General features: G+C 42.5%; 1 protein-coding gene across 4 annotated transcripts in view; it reads right to left on the bottom strand.

Annotated features, from left to right (window-relative positions):
• Nucleotides 1-21,738, bottom strand: part of Rbm33 (RNA binding motif protein 33) — a 112,131-nt gene that overhangs the window by 18,335 nt on the left and 72,058 nt on the right. For all 4 annotated transcript variants that reach the window (XM_052718982.1, XM_052718983.1, XM_052718980.1 and 1 more), the window contains 5 exons: nucleotides 18,350-18,482; nucleotides 17,458-17,798; nucleotides 15,423-15,737; nucleotides 13,942-14,229; nucleotides 10,391-11,068 (listed from right to left, as the gene is read on the bottom strand). In XM_052718982.1, the coding sequence (XP_052574942.1) occupies nucleotides 10,391-11,068; nucleotides 13,942-14,229; nucleotides 15,423-15,737; nucleotides 17,458-17,798; nucleotides 18,350-18,482 (1,755 nt within the window). The remainder of the gene's footprint in view (nucleotides 1-10,390; nucleotides 11,069-13,941; nucleotides 14,230-15,422; nucleotides 15,738-17,457; nucleotides 17,799-18,349; nucleotides 18,483-21,738) is intronic.

The raw sequence follows: 21,738 nt of genomic DNA, 5'->3' as shown, positions 1-21,738 counted from the left end.
ACAGCAGGCCGACAAGATGGTTCAGTGGGTAAGGGTGTTTGATGCCAAGCCTGACTACCTAAATTCTATGCCTGGGAACCACAAGGTGGAAAGAGCCAACTCCCACAAGTCTTCTGACCTTCACACATAAACAGTAGCACACCTTATCACCAGAATAAATAATTGTGAGCATTTTTAAAGTTCAAAAGCAGCAAATAAACCTTACAACACAATCCTATTCTGCAAACCAAATGAAAACAGGATTTGGGGGAAAAAGCAGAAGGTGGGGGAAAGGATTAACAGTAAAGACCAATGTTATCCCGGGGCTGCTCTTGTTTTGCTCACTTCCTGGTATTACCAACAAAGCTAGGGAACAACTGCCCTGCTCATTCTCAGACATTCCAGAGAGATACTACATCCACTCCACTTCTGCTGTGAAACAAGAAACTCAACGATGCAGATGTCTTCAGCTTCATATTTAAGTTTCTTAAGTATTCTTAATACTCTCAGTATTAGCTGGTTTTGTGTGTCAACTTGACACAAGCTAGAGTCCTCAGAGAAGAGTCTCAGTTGAGGAAAAGCCCCCTTTAGATCCAGCTGTAAGGCATTTTCTCATTTAGTGATCAATAGGGGAAGGCCCAGCCCATGGTGGGTGGTGCCATCCCTGGGCTGCTGGTCCTGGGTTCTATAAAAACATGGGCTGAGCAAGCATGGGAAGCAATGCAGTAAGCAGCTCCCCTCCATGGCCTCTGCATCAGCTCCTGCCTCTGGGATCCTGCCCTGTTTGAGTTCCTGTCCTGACTTCCTTCAGTGATGAACAGCAATGCTGAAGTGTAAGCCAAATAAACCCTTTCCTCCCCGATGTGCTTTTTGGTCATGTTTCGTTGCAGTGACAGAAACCCTAAGACACCCTTGAAACTGTCCTAGGTTCTAGGGACAAACATGGAACAGAATGCAGAAAGCCGCTCAAGGAGGAGGAGGGAGCAGCAACTGGAGCTAGAGCTCTAAGGCAGGGGAAGCTCTGGGTAGCAGACAGGACAGAGCACATGCAAAAGCACTGGCAGGGTCCCAGAACAGCAGAAGTTCTGAGCAATGGAGTCAGAGGGTTGAGACATGGCACCTCCAGAGAACAAGAAGGGGATGTGGCAAATTCAACATGAGCCTGTGACTAAGGATATGTGTTCAACTTTCTGTCAGACTGGTACTTCCCAAAGAGACAGAAGATTCGAGGGATAAAACGAATGTCTCTGTTCATCTCAACCCTAACACTCAGATGATTAATTATGTCTTATATCCTTCTGTGCATTAACTTTAAGACAGAACTCAACCCTAAATCTGTAAATAATAAATAAATGAATAGATGAATGAATGAATGAGAAACTGCCAGTTTCATAGTTTTCTAGTTTTTTTTCCCCTTAAACCAGCAAAACAAAGTGAGAATATCAGCTCACCAGAACTTTCAAGTGGCTCCCGCTGCTCCAAGAATTAAGACCCAAAGAGCCTATGCATGTGGCCCATCTCCAAACTCAACCCAGTGAAGGCCCTTCCTTCAGCTAGGAACTGCCACTGTTACACATACTGCCCCCTCCCCACACACATACCTTTACACTGCTTTCTTCTCCACTCAGAAGCCATTGCTTCAGGTTTCCCTACTATGGTACTATCCCACTTCACTTCTGCTGTCCCTGATATTATACACGGAGTCCAGAGTGCTCAGTTCACAGCAACGCTCCACAAAGGCAGGTCTGCTTCTGTATGAAGCTCAAATACCACTAATATCTAGTGCCCTAGTTCATGTCACATCTGTTGTAACAACTGAGACTACAGCTGCTCTGCAGACTCTGATCAGACCTAACTGCTGACACCAATACCATGTCCGTCCTCCCTGAGTAACGGGGGAAGCCAGAGGCCTCACCAATACACACGAACACCAAAATTCAGAGACCCTGCCATGAAAGGCAAGCCCCAGATAGCCTCCCTCCCATCAAGTGTCCTGGCTAGTACCACAAGGGCATGTCTTGGCCAGTCCCCTGAGGTATAGAAGGGACTCACTTTAAATATGCTAGACGATGGTGGTGTGTGCCTTTAATCCCAACACTTGGGAGGCAGAGGCAGGCAGATCTCTGAATTCCAGCCTAGCCTGGTTTACAGAGTGAGTTCCAGGACAGCCAGGGCTACACAGAAAAACCCTGTCTCGAAAAACCAAATAAATAAAAACCCTTGAATATATTCAATTTCTCTTTTGACTACCAAATAACTATAACAAAACGTAATAAACAAAACACGCATATCTATATATTGCCTGCCAACAATCTTTCAAGAAATATGCACCCTTAGTAAAACCCAGCAGATGCAGCAGTGCCTTGATGACTATTCTCTTTGAAGCTCCCAGAGGAAGGCCCAGATACGTATTAAGGGCAATGATGTACTAACCACTGAAGACTACAATCTTACATGTCCTCCAAAGGCCATGGTTAAAGGAATGCTTAGTTCCCAATCTGTGGTGTTCCTGTAAGGTGACAGGTCATTGGAAAGTGCCCCAGTTATATAGCACTTTTCCTTCCAAGTATAATATGAAACTATCTTAGGAGTAGAGAATACTGTGGCCCAGAAGTTAGGGCCTCTAAAAGCAAAACAACACAGTGGTAGCCAGGTAAACACAATGGTAATGGAGGAGAGAGTGACAAGAGGCTCATCTGGAATTCTGGTCATGAATCCTTCCTGCTCTCCTGAAGCTGCAAGTGATTTTGGGAGATGCTAGAGCTACAAAACATGGAAGGTTCACTGAAAGTGGGACTCCATGATGCATGTTCCATAAGGTCACCGTCTATGATGGAGTGGGACTTAGTAGTGATAGAACCGTTTGGGGGGTCACTCACATCCTTGTAAGTTATCCTTCCTCTGTGCTCTGTAAATTCACTTTTCACCAAGCTGGACTCTGGTGGAAAGCTACTTTGGTCTGTCACTGGGATCCATGCAACAAGTATTTTTTCATGCCTCCCCAGGAAAAGTCAATGCAACAGTCCAAGAGATTTTAGGGACCTCTGCTCCTTTCTCTGTCTGCCTCTCTGTCCAGCTGCTAGGAGACAAGCAGGCCTTTTCTGCCATGATGTACTGTGTCAAATAACCTTGAAGAGGTGAAGCTTAGAAACTGTGGACAAAAACCTCTGACCTGGTGCGACGATGTAAACATTTTCCTCTTTCAAACCAATTACCTCACCTTATCACAGCAATGGGAAGCTGATGATCACAACAGCCTCTGACACTTGTGCTCCAAGGAGCTGAAGCCTTATAAAGACAGGACCCACCCCAGAATCACACAGAAAAAGGCCAAGACACATCAAACAAGCTTGAGTACAGGAAGCAAGCATACATTTAAAGAACAATGGAGAGTGTCCTCAATGGACACAGAAGTCTGCAGGAAGAGGCGCTCTCTGGCGAATCAGGGCCAGACCTAGCATCAAAGTAAATAACAGTAGTGACAGTTTATAGTGAGTAGCTGTTCTAGCTATGACCTGGAAGCACCACCCCTAGTGAGGCAGCAGGTAACTGTTACACCTGCCTATGACCTTGAAGTACATGCCCCTGGAGTGTGGCCGCTGGGGACCCTTAAGACCTGGGATGCACTTATGGCGTGCTCTTCGCTCCCGAGTGGTTTTGCATGCTGGAGACAGACCAGGCGAAAGAACAGCATGGGACTGTGCCTCAGCCTTCCAGGACCCTGAAATAATTCCTCTGTTCTGTATAGTGAGTTTTCTTTCTCTAATGAATTCCTCTGCCCTTTAAAAAGACTCTGTGGATTGCTAGCATTATCTTTACCCATTAACAGTTCATTGAAAAATCAAAACGCCACACCCCTAAACTGAGGTAAATGAACAAGTAAATGAAGGTAAAGACAAAGCAACCACTGTGAGACTATGACAGCTGAGAGACACACAATGCTGCTGGAATTGGCCACATCAATGCTGGCTGGTGGGGAGCAGCAAGTGTGAGAAATGGAGCACTCACACAGAGCTCCTTCCCAACTGTAACTTACAGACACAGTGGGGGGGGGGGGGGCAGTCGAAGGAAAGACTTGGTAAACATGATCTCACCCAAGTCATCAAAGCTAAGCTCAGCAATATAGCACAAGTCTTCTGCAGTCCCACCAAGGACAAGTTACATTCTGTGGGCAGCCTGCCAAATACAACCTGAAGCTTATAAGGAGGAAGCAAAAGATAAATGTAAATTACAGCACAGGCCACAAAATCACTGGCTTTGCTCTTTAAATGTCAAGGACAATGAACACAAGGGTCAAGGGACTTCTTCAGACTAAAAGGAGACCAGAAACCAAACGCATGACTCTGGGTGAGAACCCAGGTCAGGCTGATGTACTACAGCACACAGCTGCAGTCTCTAGTGTCTCTGGCCTAAGTCAACACACTGGGCCTCCAACCTTCTCCTAAACCATCTGAGGAAGAGAAAGTGATTGATGATTAATGGACATTAAAAGACAGAGAGACAGGGTGGGGTGCAGGAGCAAATGCAGTATGATACAAGTACTTGGTGGATGTGGTAAATGCCTCAGAACTTCTCTTTCACGGAAGATGTAACAAAACAAAGTTCATCCAATGGCCCCGAGAGGGACCCATGCACTGCCTCTCTAAAGGAGGCCTAGTGATGACAACAAGGACTGAGGAAAGAGATGGACAAATTCACCCAACTTTCCAAAGCAAGCGTCCACAGATAAACTGGGACCTTCCAAAAGCAGTTTCTGACATCCTTTAAACATAAACACAAAAGAGCCACAGCCAAACAGCTGGCTTTCCTGCTGGGGGTCCTGCATTTCTCCCATGCCTCTGTGTGCCCACAGAACCAACAACTGTTTACTTCATTTGCTGCCAAATTTCTAAAATTTTTATAACCTGGGTCAGGATAAAATCTGCCTGCTTCTTGACACTAAACTGTTCTTTCTTCCTTCAACCAAAGTACGGTGTTGTGACGTTTCCTGAGCAATGACCATGTATGTCCTAAGGAACGCACTTCATTCTCTTCCAAGATCCCGAAAGGAGACCATGCCCTCATTTTACTGCTTGGCAAAGGCGCTCAATCAACCCAAGTCACCAAGGTCACTCACAGGTGAACTGGATGCTATCTCCCATGAGCCAGATGAGGCTGCAGGACTTTTTCCCAGGCACATACTTGTTTTAATTATTTGTTTCTGTGGTTAATCGGAGAGAATGATTGATGACTCCAGTAGTTCACAGTAAATAAACTTTTTATATCTTCTACCTTAGCTTTTATTATTAAATAGGCCAAGACTCAGAATTAAACCCGGCTAGATGTCTGGGCCTACTGCTTTGTTGTGTGGCACCAGGTGGGTCACATGACATCCCGGAGACTCAGTTTGCTTCCCTGTGAAATGAGAATGCAACTCTGCCTGTCTCATGAGCTGTGGCACATGCTCACCCCTGGACAAACAGTAGCCATTGCAAATGCCAGCAGGAAGCACAGACCTCTTCAGGGCCTCAAGAACACCTCCATCTGCCAGCAGTTTTCATCTAGAACTCCTCCCAGCAACTGGATTAAGCCCATTTATAGGTAGGAAATTGAGATTCCGAGGGGAAAAAAAGATTGTTTAGTGTCCCAGAAGCAGCCAAGATAGACAACTACCCAAACATGGGTTTTCTGCACCCAACGCTGGAAAGCTTTGATGTGTCACATGGCCACACAAGAAAGTTAGCCTGTGACCCCGAAGAAGGAGAGCGTCAAGCTCTGTGTGCTATGAAAATGAGTTTCAGAGCAGCCAATGCCAGATACAATGCCAACGACAAGCCCTGTACAAAATGCACCATCTTCTTCCAGAAACAACTGAACAGTGATCCAGACATCACAACTACACAAGAAATAGTATCAAGAAATCATTCTTATGAAATCTTTAGGATTGTTTCCTGCTACCACAATGCAATAGTTTTAATAAAGAGAACCCAAATAGTTCCAATTTATATAACCACTATAACAACTAGAAATTACCTTAAGATGAATGAAACAGGCCTTAAAGGTAACACAATTAAAGAAAAGCCAAGCCTAAAACCTACTGTCTTAGACGCGGGCTCTCCATCTTTCACAAAATCCATTTTTTAAAAAGAAATCCTAAGAAAGCCAGGTATGGTGGCATCGCCCTTTAATTCTAACATCTGGTGGTACAGGCAAGAACATCAGGAATTCAAACTACATAGCAAATTCAGGGATACATGAGACTGTCTCAAAAGACAAAATAAAACATGTGAAGATTAATGATTTGATTTTTAAATGAGCTATGGAAGACAACAGACACCTACTGTGATTCACAGCAGCCTCATAGGTGATTAAGTCACTCACAGAAGCCCAAGGAAGTTGAGACATTCCCAGGTGGTATGAGGTACAAGAACAGCTGGCTATCGCCAAGCACAGAGACAAGTTCTTGAGGCGGGCTAGTCAGGGAGCCCATATCCTGGCTAGAGAATGACCACCAGAAGGAAGAGACTACTGGACACCTTAGATTTAGTCCTGTAAATTCTGGGTCAGACAGTAGTAAAGGAAGGAGGCAGCTTGAAGGAAGCCTGTGCTTACTTCTGCCCTATAAATAAAACTTTCTCCAATGGCCAACCCTAAAAAATACAAGTAACATTATACAGGCTGAGCAGATTGCAGTTATTTATTTAAGAATATACACACACAAAAACTAAAGCAGTGGTTCTCAACCTGTGTGTCCCGACTCCTTGGTGGGAGGCCAAAAGACCTTTTCATAGGAGTCGCCTAAGACTAAAAGAAAACACAGAGACATTATGATCCATAACAGTAGCAAAATTATGGTTATGAAGTAGCAGCACGGTACCACAACATTAGGAAATGCACTAAAGGGCTACAGCATTAGGAAGGTTGAGAAACACTGAACTAAAAAAAAAAGAGGCCATAAATTTGAAAGACAGTAAGTTGGGGGTACTACAAGAGAGAGTTTAGAAGGAGCAAATGGAAGGGGAAATTATATAATTATATTAATCTCAAACCATGAAATATATATACTGAAATATACATACACATATATAGTATGTATGTATAGATATAGATATATCTTTCCAATGGAATATGTGGTGCATGTCTGCAATCCAAGAATGAAGGAGGCAGAGACAAAAGAATAACAAGTTTGAGGTTACCCTGGGAAACAGTAAGAAAGTATCTTAAACAACAACAACAACAACAAAAAAGGAATCAAAAAGGAATATACTTAGGGTCTTCTAAAGAAACTTTTTAAGTTATATATTATACTTTTACCCTATTAGAAGTCAATAGCTCCCATCAAAATGGAATTCAACCAACAATGAAATGTCATAATTCAAACAGTGAAATGGAAAACTAAAACATACAGCTAACATTCCACAGAGATGCTGTGGTGGCTTGAAAGAAAATGGACCCCAAAGGAAGTGACGCTATCAGGTGTGGCTTTGTTGGAGAAGGTATGGCCTTGTTGGAGGAAGTGTGTCACTGTGGGGGCAAGATTTGAGGTCTCATATATGCTCAAGCCACACCCTGTGTTTCAGACTACTTCCTGTTGCCTGTGAGTCAAGATGTAAGGCCTCTCAGCTCCTTTTCTAGCACCAGTCTGCCTGAATTCTGCCTTGCTTCCCACCATGAGGATAATGGACTAAACCTGAGCAGTAAGCGAGCCACCACAATTAAATGTTTCCCTTTATAGGTGTTACCATGGTCATGGTGTCTCTTCACAGCAATAGAAACCCTGACTACAACAGATGCCAGATCACAAGCCTGTCCTCCCCATATTCCCAGGTAGCCCAACTGCCTGGCTCTGTGCAGACTCGTAACAAGATTCCTAGCAGCAGAGCACAAGCATAGGCCTGAGCCATAGGATAATGCCAGTGTAGAAAAGAGAACAACTGTGACTGATATCTAGTAGCAACTAAGGACAATGATAAAAGTCAAATAAATCTGACGGCACTTGATGCTGGGAAACATGGCTGCTTACTTTTTGCACTATCCTAATTAGGCACATTTTTCCAACTAACTCACAATTATGTGTTCTCTTAAAAATAGTTCCTAGCCACTGTGTGTGTGTGTGTGTGTGTGTGTGTGTGTGCGCACGCGTGCGCGCGCATGCTCATGACATTAGGAAAATACTATTTACCCAAGAGAAAAGCGAACCCCATCAGAGATTCATCAGGTTAGACAACACAGAATTAGAAGATCTGTTGTGCTGTGGAATACTCCTTCTGTACACTGTATGAATATTTGTCACTTGGACTGGTTTAATAAAAAGCTGATTGGCCGATAGCCAGACAGGAAGTATAGGCCGGGCAACCAAACTAAGGATGCTGGGATGAAGAAGGGTGGAGTCAGGAGTCCCCAGCAGAGGCAGAGAGAACAAGATGGGCATGCCGTACTGAGAAAAGGTACCAAGCCACATGGCAAAGCATAGATAAGAAATATGGACTAATTTAAGTGTAAGAGTCAGCTAGTAAGCCAGGCGGTGGTGGCATAAGCCTTTAATCCCAGCACTCAGGAGGCAGAGCCAGGTGAATCTCTGTGAGTTCGAGGACAGCCTGGTCTACAAAGTGAGATCCAGGACAGGCTCCAAAGCTACACAGAGAAACCCTGTCTCAGGGGGGGAAAAACAAAAACAAAAACACAAGAGTTAGCTAGTAACAAGCCTGAGCAACCAGCCAAGCATTTATAATTCATATTCAGCCTGAGTCAGTTATTTGGAAACGGCGGTCAGGACAGGAAAACCCATCTACACTGTTAGAAATGTTTGTTAGTACTTAAGAGTCAAAAAGACAGGTTAGAACCTGTTCCAAAGCACTTGACTGGTGGCTAGTAGGTGGAAATTTCCAAAGACTGTTTTTTCTATTTGTTGTAAAATTAGGCAGCATGATTAGAGTAAGATCATATATCAAATTTCATATTAAATATGATTTGGGGTTTTTTTGTTTTTGTTTTACATCTGAGCAGACAGATAATTTTAAGTAAATACAGTTTTTCTTTGAAAAGAAGTACATTTTCTAGTTTAAATGCTGCTCTTTGTGGGTAGATACTTAACCTCTAGTGCCAACCTTCAAGGTGCAGAAGGTCTACACAGCTCTTCCCACCAGTAGGGAAAGTTCTATTTCCACCAGTAGCCATCTTATCTTGAGCTTTTAACTCAATGAGACAGACTAACACCTCAAGTATTAAATAAGGCCCAAAGCTAAGAAGTCATTGTACAAACACATAAGCATTTACTGTGCCACTGAACACAGCAGCTTTGTATGTTAAATGTGACAGCTCATCTGCTGATCAGCATCTGAATCAGAAAAACATGTGGAAAACAATCAGATAAAATAGAATTATAGATGCTCACTGAGTATTCTACATATGTAATTTTACTCGATATTATTCTATAGAAGTGTCCTTCTACCACATGAAAGAAATTCTGTTTTCTGTCTCCAAGCACTCAGCTAACTGACAAGCAAACCACATGGCACTTCACATTCCTCAGGGCACTGCTTTCCTCTACGGGTGAAGTTTGAGGTGTTTTTCCTTTCTGGTGTACACATTTTGTGTCTTTAGTCAACCATTATAGTTGGTTTATTCTACAAGCTCGTGCTCACAGGGTTCCCATTTCCCCAATTTACAATGTAAATACATATAACAGGTATCACTGCCACAGAGCACAGCAAACATATGGACAATGGCATTTGCTTTAGAATTCACTGTAATTAAGGCAACAGACATGAATTATGCACTGTAACAAAGCTCATACAACTAGAAGAAAGCAAGTATCCAGCACCTCTTCATGAAGACTGGGTGCAAGAACTTGCTATTCTAGAGTGCTGAACTTATCCTTACTACAGTGTAAACTGCACTTCCTGTGTCTCACTGAAAATCATCATAAAGGAGTGCTCCACTTTTAAAATGACATGGTAAGATGACATGTTTTCAAAGTAGAACTTCTCTTTAAAACACAACAGAGAAAAGGGTCTTGAGAACAGGTTCAACAGTCCATGCTGCTTGAAAGTGGGTCCATTCCCCTGACCACACATGCTCACTGACTCCACAGCTATACACAATGCGTATAAGAAAGTTTACTTCTACGACAAACTTGAAGTTCACGTTTGTTGGATTATGAGAAATTGATTACACTGTTATTTACAAAAGAAGCTAAAAACTGAGAAAGGTATAGCTGCAGGATGTCACCATGGTCAATCACTAGACTCAAGACAGCTGAGACAATACAGGTCCAGACAGAAGCAGATTTTGAATGACAATTCTCTTACCAACCTTAAGGTTTGGCTAATCTACATGACTCTACCAGAGGCCAGGTTCAATTCTTTTGTGGAAACTAAAACCCTCTAAGGCAGACAAATTTACAAAGAATGTATAAAATGTATCAACTTACCCCTCCAGACAACTTAATCACCCTGACCTTGGAGCTGACATGTGGCCCATCTCCACCACCTCCACTGTTGGCCCTGTGCATGACAGTCCTCTTCACCCCTGGCTTGGTGTCCTGAGGCCGGCCCTGGAGGGACGTCACTCTGGCTGCCTGTGGGGAGTTGGGGGGCTCCTCTATGTCCATAGGCTTGACCTGGAGGACTTTGTGTGGCAGCTGTCTCAGATGCTTCAGCGGTCTCACATGCTGCCCTTGATGCTGCATGTTAGCACCAGGCGGGACAAAGTTTACTGCCTTGGGTTGAACATTAGCAATGGTAACATCTTGGTTTTTAACAAGAAGTCTGGTTTTCACATTCTGCCGGCACTGTGCCCCTGGAAAGGGCAACAGTGGGTTACCATTTGTGGGCGATGGTGTAGCTGCCAGCTCCTCTTGCTCCACAGGGGTCTGTGGCCCGTAGATCTGCTGTTGCTGCTGCTGTTGCTGTTGTTGTTGTTGCTGCTGCTGCTGTTGCTGTTGCTGCTGCTGCTGCTGCTGTGCAAGTCTTTCCAGTAACTCCTTCTTCCTGGCACCAGCCTGCTGTTGCCTTCGTAACTCCTTCTGCTTGAGGATTTCTTCTCTCAGACGCTTCTGCTCCTCTATCTTTAGTCGATATAACCTTGTCTCTTCATCTTCATCAGGGAACTAAAATGGAAACACAGTTCACTTCACTTTACAGTGCAGGGTGCCCACTTTAAACAATCAATTTCCCCTAAACCTTTCAATTCAGTATTTGAAAAAAGGCATTTGAAAATCTGCTTAACAAGAAGTGTAACTCTTTCCTCTAGGGAGGGAGGAAAATTACACAGCTAAACCTAATTTGGAAAAAAATCTTATCAGAATATTAAAAATGAAATAATGTAAATTCCCACTCATTTACAAGTTTGAAACCAATTAAACTATTCATTTAAGATATCAAAATATATTTCGAATGGGAATGGCAACAGCCACGAGTTCCTGCTGTCAGAGGGGTTTTTATCTGGCTCTTCCCTGACATACCAACAAAAGGTGGGGTGTAAATGACCTGAAAGGCCCTGATTACAACTATTGATTTTTCGTACAGAATTTTCAGCCTGATCTCAAACTCATTTGTCACAGAATAATTGGTTATAATGAACAGCACAAGTCAATCTTTCTGACCTTGAACTCCCACACCCTCCTCAGAATCAAAATGCTGCCAATCGCAGTATTGGAATATTAATGGTCAGTGGATGCCCTGAATATCCCAGACCCAAACTACACTAAAAGTCTATACAGAGAATTCCTTTCAAAAGTCCAGTAAATTTTTTACTAAAGAATCCAATGAAGAAAGCTTATAACTTAAAAATAATGTTCTTTAAAATCACTTATCCATAGTCTTTACAGAAGAATAAGATTCAATCTATCTGGAATTCAACTAATTACAAATCTTGCCTATCTTGCATAAATCTCAAGAATTAGAGATGTAAGACAAGCACAGAGCTGGAGAGTTGAGTGGGTACCCACCCCATGGACTTCTTGGCATGGGCTGACCTCCTTCTTGTCTAAGGTCAAAGTCTTGGGTACATTTCAAATAAAAACTAAAGGTAGGTGAGTGAGAGACTCTTACTCAGCAGGCCTGAGTAAGAAACCCTGCAATTCAACAGCAAAGAATGCAGTAGCAGGATACAGATGCACCATTTCCTAACACAGGTGTAATTTGTCAGCATTTGTTTCCCAACCAGTCAAGAGAGGGTTAAAGTAGGTTCAAAGATATAGATAAAAATACTTTAGATTTATTCCTTTCTGAACCAATACCAACTAAATGAATCCAAATCATTTAGCCACCTTTAGCGAAGAAAAATAAATGCATTTCTCTAAAAGGAAAAATATAAGCCTGGTTCCACTTACTGTATACAAAAAACTAAACTAAAACAAATTAAGACATTCAACCTATACCACTGTAACCTGTCAACTTTCTATTTTACTTTCAAAATTTTTCTGCATGTGGTAAATTTACAGAAGAATTCATGGTAAGTCTAAAACGAAATGAATAAACACGGCTGATTGTTCCTCTCCTTGTGTTATTTAGTCACTATTATTATGTAAGAAATTTGCATGTGAACTAGACTGAACATATATACAAGTTCTAAGTTAGCTATATAAACCAAAGGTACTATCAAATTTTTGGCAAAGAACCATTTTTTATCGTTTGGGGTGTGTGTGTGTGTGTGTGTGTGTGTGTGTGTGTGTGTGTGTGTGTGTTGTTTGTGCGTGCGCGCGCGCGCACACACACACACACACACACACACACACACACACACACGCGCGCGCGCGCACGCCAAGATTGAACACGGCCTTGAGAATGCTGGGCAAATGCTCTACCACTCAAATTATATATCTCTTTATTACTTTTTATAAGTTTGAGAAGGATCTAAGTTGCCCAGACTGGCCTTGAACTAGCGACTTTCCTGCCTCAGCCCTTAGAGTAGCTAAGATTACAAGAGTACAATCCAAGACCCAGCTCACAAAGAACTCTTTATAAACCACTCCATTCCAGTCTGTAGCTCCAGTTTTCTTTCATACACTGATTATGAAACCCACAATCACCCTTTTAATGTGTTTATTAAATGACATCCAACAGTCTGACTTCATAATTTTGATGTGATACAATTAAAACCATCACAATCATTTATCAGAAGAAAACCTGAATGATGAAATCCTAATTAAAAGATTAAAATAGTATAACTGGTTTTTAGAAAGAAAGAAAGAATTCCTTAAATTCTTACTTAAGGAAATGCTCCAGGCTATCATTACACTGAACACTATAATAATCAGTTAACTGGTCAAGGGCTTTGTTACATTCAGCATGGATTTTTACTGGTGCTCACGTAACTCTCTGTACTTGTCTGTGCCCAGCTCCCAGATATACCCTATCTTATTTCATCCTCATTTTACAGGTAAGAAAGTTGAGACTTGTGAGAGGCCAAGGACCTCAAAATTGAAAACCACGTAAAATATTGATCCATGATTATTATTCTACACCTATTTTAAATTACCAAATATAAGTAAGGTCACAGAACCACCTAGTTTTGTGAGTAAGGTTTACTGGTATAGAACACACCTGTTCCTATAAGAACTATTATTTACAAACTGCCTTGAGCCACAATGGCAGGGGTAAGTGATTATGCTGATCTGGAACATTTTTAAAATTTGGGGTCCTTTAAAGAAAATATCTGCTAAACCTGAGTATACATTGATTCTATATAATACAGGAATAACTGTACAAATATAAAAGTTTAATATCATAAACCAGTGAGAATGTCAAGAGTACCCATGCATACTCCAGGGAATGAAAATACAAGCTGCTTAAGGTGCACTGCCACAGAGCTACATCCCCCAGCAGTAAGAGTATCTTTTATGAACATGTCTAGGCTAAAAGAAGAATCTACTTGGGAGGAATAAGTGGGCAGAGTTTCTGGATGACTGAATTAAGCAGAACATAGTGACAGTCAGACTCCCTATTCCAGAACAAACACGTCCCAGGAAAGAGGTCCTACCTCTGGCTCTGCTTTTGTGTCTTCCTTAGGTTGAGCCCCAGGGCTAAGCGGCTTGACTTTTGCATCAGTTTTCCCCTGTGAGCTCCGAGAAGCCACCACAGCCCTGCAGGGTGGGGATGTGTTGACAATGGGCTTCACCTGAGCTGCAGGTGTGGAGGAGCAGCGATTACCACTCATTTCCAATACATGGGAAGGTGCTATGGGGAGTTCACGCAGATTACTGTTTCTGGGAGCAGTGGGTTGCATCTGCTGCATGGGCCGTTTGCTTATACTCTGAGATGCTGAATTCTGTCAGAAAAAGAAACACAAGTTTATTAGTGAGTCAAAACATGAAGGATCACTGTCATCAAAACTGCCTTCTCTTCTGAGAGGTAGATCCCTTACTCTGGCAAATACAAATGTTGCTGGATGCCCTGATGTTTAGGACTCGGTTTCATAAAGACACAGCTTTCATATAAAAGTCAAACCCAGTGATTTTTCAGTGTATGGACCAACATTTTTAACAGAACTTTGGGCCAAAAGAACAACAAAACAAGGACTCAAATGTATCAGTTGCATACTGTTTCTACTTCATCTAAGTTTAAAATGGAACAGGAGACTCTAATACCATGTTTCAATCTTATGAAAAGCTTTCTGGAGGAGAACGGTGCCGCCACGTCCTATCACAAGAAGAGTCTCAGTTACTTTTCCCTAGACGTGGCTGGGAAAGAACCCATACATCAAGGGATAGAGGTGGCTGAGTCAGGAGGGACTGAGTTGCTGCCATTACCCTAACAAGGAAGCCTAGTCACACATGCCTCTCCTCTACCTAGAAATACCCTTGATGCTTTCATCCAAGTCATATTAAGATATAAAGAGGCAGGGTAAGGAAGACAGGTTCAAAGCAGCCCAATGACCTGCTCAAACAATGAGAATAAAAGTACAGGACTGAAGAGAAGACTTATAGACAGGAACTGTTAGTAATATTATGTTTTGTCCTGAAAGAGAAAGTAATGTCAGTTACTAATAGAGGAAAAGGCGATGGCAGGTACATTTTACTCTCACAGAGACCTATCACCTCCCAGTTCCTTTCAATGCACGACAAGACCCACATCTGCTGACAGTATGTCAAATGGCCCACCACAAACAAATGCAAGTTAGCTTCCACAACTGAAGGGAAGCTCTTGTTCAGAACCCAGAGGCAGATACCCTGGATCAAAGGCTGAGCTGTGTGCACTGGTGGAATGACCATCAACCAACAGTACTGTCTAATCACTACAGAAACCCCAAATCCATGAAGGAAGTAAATATCAGCACAGCCTTTAAGGCTCAAAAAAGGACAAGTTAATATCTATAGTTCAAAATGTTTTCCAAAGTGCTTTAAAAAACCAATTATAGTTTTACTTTGGAAACTATATTGCGTATTTATTAAAAAAAAAAAAAAAACAGCTGGAAAATGATTTACCTCAGGAATTGTAAGTTAAGCCACATGTGGTACTCACATGTCGTAGCCCCTGACGTGGGGTGCACTGCATCCGACTGCTGTTGGGCTGAGGCTGAGCAGTCTGCACATGCGGCCTGAACTGTGGCTGAGACATGGGCATCAGAGGAGGGGGAGGAGCGGAAAGGTGGTGGTGATGCTGGTGCTGCTGTGGCTGATGCTGAGGGGGCGGCTGATGCTGTGGGGGAGGCTGGTGTGGAGGCTGGAGGGGAGGCTGAAGGGGTGGCTGGTGCTGGTGATGCTGGGGCTGCTGCTGGGGCTGCTGAGGCTGAGGCTGTGGTTGATGAGGTGGCGGCAACGGAGGATGCAAGGGTCCCTTCCATTCCAAAAGAAAGAGAAACAATAGCTTATAAACAGATGTGCTAGGCAGATTTCATCCCAACGGTTTCCTTAAAAATTCCCAGCAGATTTCATCCCAACGGTTTCCTTAAAAATTCCCAGCAGATTTCATCCCAACGGTTTCCTTAAAAATCCCCAGCATTGAGAAGCAGCTTCATGTGGAGAATAGAATCATAAATGCAGCAATTGGCTGGTGGCACTACCTTTGTATGCCTAAAACTATGCACCATCATAGTAGGTAACCTCCTACAGCATGCTCAGATGGTACAGTGAAGACAGTCCACTAGACTGGAAAGACCATAGGGACTATATTACCTGAGGAAAAAATAAGGACTGCTTTCCTACTAAAAAAGATACAACTACATGGTTATGGCAACTGCTGCTTGGTAATAGAATTATTTAATTTCTTTAAACTCACCTATATTCTAATATTTATACAACAGAGGGAAAAGTATTTCTATTTTTAGAAAAAATTCAAAATATTTATCCCTTTTTGAACACTGAAAATAGTTATCTTCTCTTTTTAACTTAAATACATACTCTTAAAATACATACTCTTAAATACATACTCTTAAAATTTTTATTTCATTTACTTATTGCTCGACTGGCTGTGTGTATATGTGAGTACATGTGTACCAACACAAACATGTGCCACAATACACACTGGAGGTCAGAGGACAACTTACTAGAGTCAGTTCTTACCTTCCATCATGTGAGTTCCAGGGGTCAAACTAGGGTACTCAGGCTTGGTAGCAAGAGCTGTTACCTGCTAAGTTATGTTTGCAAGCCTAGATATGCTATTTAGTAATTGATTATGTGTATGGATATTTCAGGTGAATGAATGTCTATGTACCATGGGCATGTCTGGTGCCCACCATGGCCAAAGGAAGACTTTGGATCTCCTGGGACTGGAGTTACAGATGGTTGTGAGCCACCATGTGGGTGCTGAGGATTGAATCCCATCCTCTGGAAAAATAGCAAGTCTCTTTAAGACTGAGCCATCTCTCCAGTCCCTAGGTATGCATTCTTATATTCCCTATGTATCTAAACAGTTGAGTCAAAGTGTACTATTACCAACTCTCTCTCTCCCCGCCCCTTTCCGGTAGACAACATCTCCCAAATGCTGGGATTAAGGAATGACACTGCACCTTGCTGGATTGCTATGTACCTTGATACTTGATAGTAAAGTTAAAAAACGAAGAAAATATACCAGGTAGGAAAAAATGTCACAAATACTTGTACTGGCCAGTAAATACCTCCAGCAGAGGGCGCACAAGCCTGTCACATACAAAGTGAGAAGCTGTAGTGTTCCTCCCCACCAAGGCCTTTCCCCTCCCTAGCAGGAACATGATGTGGCGGACAGCACTACACAAGACAAGCAAATACACCATCAGGACTTACTTTAGTGTTAGGTGCAGTACTCTAGTGTTAAAGTTACCCTTTAAAATTCCAAAAGTGACAAAGTTCAGCTCCAGGAAAATGAGAACCACTTTTTTCATATTCCCTAGTGTTTAGGAAATAAACAATACTATCAAGAAAGCTGGCTGTAACAATCAGTATATTAAGACTACTACTCATACCCTTCACATAACCGTAAGTTAGCAGAAACAATTAAAAGCTGAAGCTTCCCTTTCACGAAACACAAAGGGTCAGCACCACACAGATAAGTTTCCCTCAAGGCTGGTTCATGTGCATACCTGAAGGTTAGGCTGTGCATGTGAAGGCAGGAACGGCTGTCCTGGGCTGGGTAGGAAAGGCTGTCTAGGAGGAATGAAAGGCCTGGCAGTTGCTGACCCTGGCTGGCTGAAGTGTAGGATCCCCACTGGGCCTGGGGGCTGCAGGGCTGGTCTTACAGGCCTCTCTCTAGGGAACACCGGCTGCTGTCCTTGCTGATTAAATGCTGGTCCAGGCTGAGTGAATGGTAAGGGACTCTGAGTGGGGACAGGATGGCTGCTGTTCAGGAGTGTGGGAGGAGGAGGTGGTGGAGGACTTCGCTGTTCCAAGAAAAGATGACTGGGGAACCTTGGTTCACCTGAAACTGAATAGTAACACAACATTACCTTCAAGATAGAAAGACCGCACACTTTGCAGACAAGCCTTTTTAAGAGCCACCTCACGCCGGGCGGTGGTGGCGCACGCCTTTAATCCCAGCACTCGGGAGGCAGAGCCAGGCGGATCTCTATGAGTTCGAGGCCAGCCTGGACTACCAAGTGAGTTCCAGAAGAGGCGCAAAGCTACACAGAGAAACCCTGTCTCGAAAAAACAAACAAACAAACAAACAAACAAACAAACAAAAAAGAGCCACCTCACTATTCCCAAATGTTAGGATTGTATTTTATAAAGAATCCTAAATTTTAGCTATCTTGGAATGGTTTTATGGGTCATTTTCTATAAACATTTCCTTCTTTGTACCAGAATGTCACATTTCAGATCCAACTATTGTCTAATTTTAGCCACTGAAATAATGGGTAGAATTATTATGACACATCTCCTAGTGGGCAGTAAATTCTGTTTCAGCAGTAACCACACAGGTCCACCATTCAATGCAGCTTCTGTCACTTCTTGTGCCCATCACACCCCTTCATGTACCTCCCAAGAAGAAAGGGTCTCGTTCCTGAGGTGGTGGTGGGGCTCTCCACTGGTCCTGGAGAGGAAGTCGAGGTGGCTGGTTAAAACTGTTGGGAACAGGTCCAGGTGTATGCTGTGGAAATTCTGGAGGGCCCTAAAGAACAATGAAAAACAAGATGAAAAAAATACTATGTAGTTTTCAGAATATAAACATAATCCCAAGCTTAACAATATCGTAACTCATTTCTTATGGTCAGCCTACTTCTTTCTGTTATCTCTCTACATATGCACATAAATGAAGACAAATACCTATGTGCAAATGTAAATGACATTACATAAAAACTGATTCTGCCATAATAAAACAGTCAAGAAAGAGTCAAAAATCAAAATACAACATCAAGAAATTAATTCAGGATTTTAACATTACTAGAAAGCTGTCCTGGAATATTACTTTAACTGTGTAAAGGTGTGTTACATTTGTTTCACCTTCCCTCCTAAGGCACCTGATTGGTCTAATAAAAAGCTCAACAGCCGGGGCTGGAGAGATGGCTCAGAGGTTAAGATCACTGCTTGCTCTTCCAAAGGTCCTGAGTTCAATTCCCAGCAACCACATGGTGGCTCACAACCATCTGTAATGAGATCTGGTGTCCTCTTCTGGCATGCGGGCATATGTGCAGACAGAACACTGTATACATAATAAATAAATCTTTCAAAAAAAAAAAAAAAAGCTCAACAGCCAACAGCTAGGCAGGAGAGGGACAGGCAGGGCTGGCGGGAAGAGAGAATATGTAGGAGGAGAAATCTAGGCAAGAGAAGGGGAGGGGAGAGAACAAGGGAGAAAGAGAGAGCAGAAGACACCAGCCAGCCAGATACAAGAAGCAGAGAGAGAGAGAGAGAGAGGAAGTTAAAAAGCCCTGAGGCAAAACATAAATGAAGAGAAACAGGTTAAGTTAGAAAAACTAGTGGGACAAACATAAGATAAGGGCAAGCATTTCATAACTAATAAAATGTCTCTGTCTTGATTTGGGAGCTGGTTGGTGGCCCAAAAGAAAATATGTTACAGAGAGCCACAACACTGCCTCGAGGCTTACTCAAAACTATGAAACTACACAACTGTTGACCCTCATTTCCAGGAATCCAAAAAACTAAACGTCTATTTTGGACATTCATTGCAATTGTTTGTCAAAGATGCTATTCTTTGTTATTTACTCAATATAACCCTAGGCTAAAGCCATGAAGCAAATTTACTTCAAAAGAAGAAGAAAAATTTCAATTTGTACCTTAACAAAAATTAGCATACTCTGAGATAACAGAAAAATGTGGCTTTTTAAGAAATCAAATTATGGAGCTATAGAGATGGTTCTGTGGTTAAGAACACTGGCTGATCTTCCAGAGGACCAGGGTTCAATCCCCAGCACCCACGTGGCAGCTCACAGCTGTCTGTAACCTCAGTTTCAGGGGACCTGATACTCTCACAAGTACATACACGCAGGTAAAACACCAAAGCTCATAAAATAAAGAAAATGTTAAAAAAAATAAAGAAAACAAACTACTAAAAAAGAAATAATATGCAGCTGACTTTCTTAAATTTGGGATAGGTGACAGCTCAGTGGTGGAGTGTTCCTCTGCCAACCAATGTGAGGCCCCAGGTTCAATATCCAGCAGCACAAAAAAACCAAACTAAGCAACATTCAAGCATTTCTCAGTAACTGTATTTTACTAGTAGAGCTGAAAAAGGTAAAGGAAAAAAGCTTCATTTCATTGTCCCTTAGTGTGCTCACTGAGAAAGAAACTGCTACTCAAAAGAGAAGAGGCCACCAAGTGTTCTAAGATGAAATAATAAATATCAAATTCTTTTCTTTTATTATCACCTCATCCATGGGAACTGTCCCAGTATTTCTCAACTCTTAAAAATGGAGCTTCCAGGGCTAGAGAGATGGTACAGCAATTAAGAATGCTTGCTGTTTTCACAGAGGACTTGAATTTGGTTACTAGCACCATTGAAGGCAGCTCATAACCGCATGTAACTCCAGCTCCAGCAGATCCAAAATCCTCTTCTGACCCATGCCAGCACAGCACTCCTATGTACATTCCAACACAGGGATATATAATTAAAAATAAAATTTAGAAAAATGGAATCTTCTTCCTCATAAACACAAAACTCTAATGCCTTATTTATTGTTTTAATACTAATTTTAGCTATTCTCCCTAAATGTGACCCCATTTTATAACATCAGAAATACTTTTTCTGTTGCCTTTAAAAGTCTGTTCCAGGGCCAGCAAGATAACACAGTGAATGAAAAGTGCCTCACACCAAATCTGGTGACCTGAGTTTGATTCCTAGAACCCACATCATGGAGAAAAAACTGCAAACTGTCCTCTGACCTCTCTCTACACATGCACCCATACACACAAGCACACAGAAACAATAAACATATATAAAAGTCTACTTTAGGGCTGGGGAGATGTCTCAATGGTACTTGTTGTATAAGCAACAAGATCTGAGTTCTGATCCTCTGCATTCATATAAACATAGGACGTGGCAGCACAGACCTCGTAGTCCGGCACTGGGGAAAAGCAGCTGGAGGATTCCTAGGGCTCATTGACCAGTCAGCCTAGCTAAAATGGCTCCAGATTTAGTGACAAACTCAGAAAATAAGGTGGAAAACTGACTGAGGAAGACATCCAACAACAATCTCTGGCCTCTACATGTTCACCCACACACCTACACAAACACATCCAGACACAGAGTGAGTGTGTATATGAGAGAGAGAGAGAGAGAGAGAGAGAGAGAGAGAGAGAGAGAGAGAGACAGAGAGAGACAGAGAGAGACAGAGAGAGACAGAGAGACAGAGAGAGAGAGACAGAGACAGAGAGAGAGACAGAGAGACACACAGAGAGAGAGAGAACACAAACCTAGGAGCACAATAAGAATACTGCCAGCTGGGCAGTGGTGGCGCACACCTTTAGTCCCAGCACTTGGGAGGCAGAGGCAGAGGCAGGTGGATCTCTGCGAGTTCGAAGCAGCCTGGTCTACAATGTGAGTTACAGGACAGACAGAGCTACACAGAGAAACCTTGCCTTGAAAAAAAACAAAAAAAAACTGCCAAAGAAATGCTCCCATTTACCTGTTAGCTAAAAATGGCAATAAAATGAGGTTTGAAATGCAAATATTACATCTTTCTAAAAACAAAGCATTATGATTTATTCAAACAGACAAAACAGAAATCCTAAAGCTTACAGTCTTTTAGCTGTTACTTGCTACTTCAAGTGATACTGAGGCAACCCTCACCATATTGAAGTCTAAAGAGCACTGCTTCTTGCTAACTTAAAACACATCAAGTAAGATCCCTTCCCCTCAAAGCACAGCCAACAAGGAGGATCCTGAGAACATGTAGCACATCTGCCCA

This window comes from Peromyscus californicus, unplaced genomic scaffold (genome assembly GCF_007827085.1).
Source record: "Peromyscus californicus insignis strain IS unplaced genomic scaffold, ASM782708v3 Scaffold_6__1_contigs__length_162567912, whole genome shotgun sequence".
NCBI classification, from domain to species: Eukaryota; Metazoa; Chordata; class Mammalia; order Rodentia; family Cricetidae; genus Peromyscus; species Peromyscus californicus.
The sequence above is the reverse complement of the archived record's forward strand: the minus strand, read 5'-3'. Positions and strand labels throughout refer to the sequence as shown.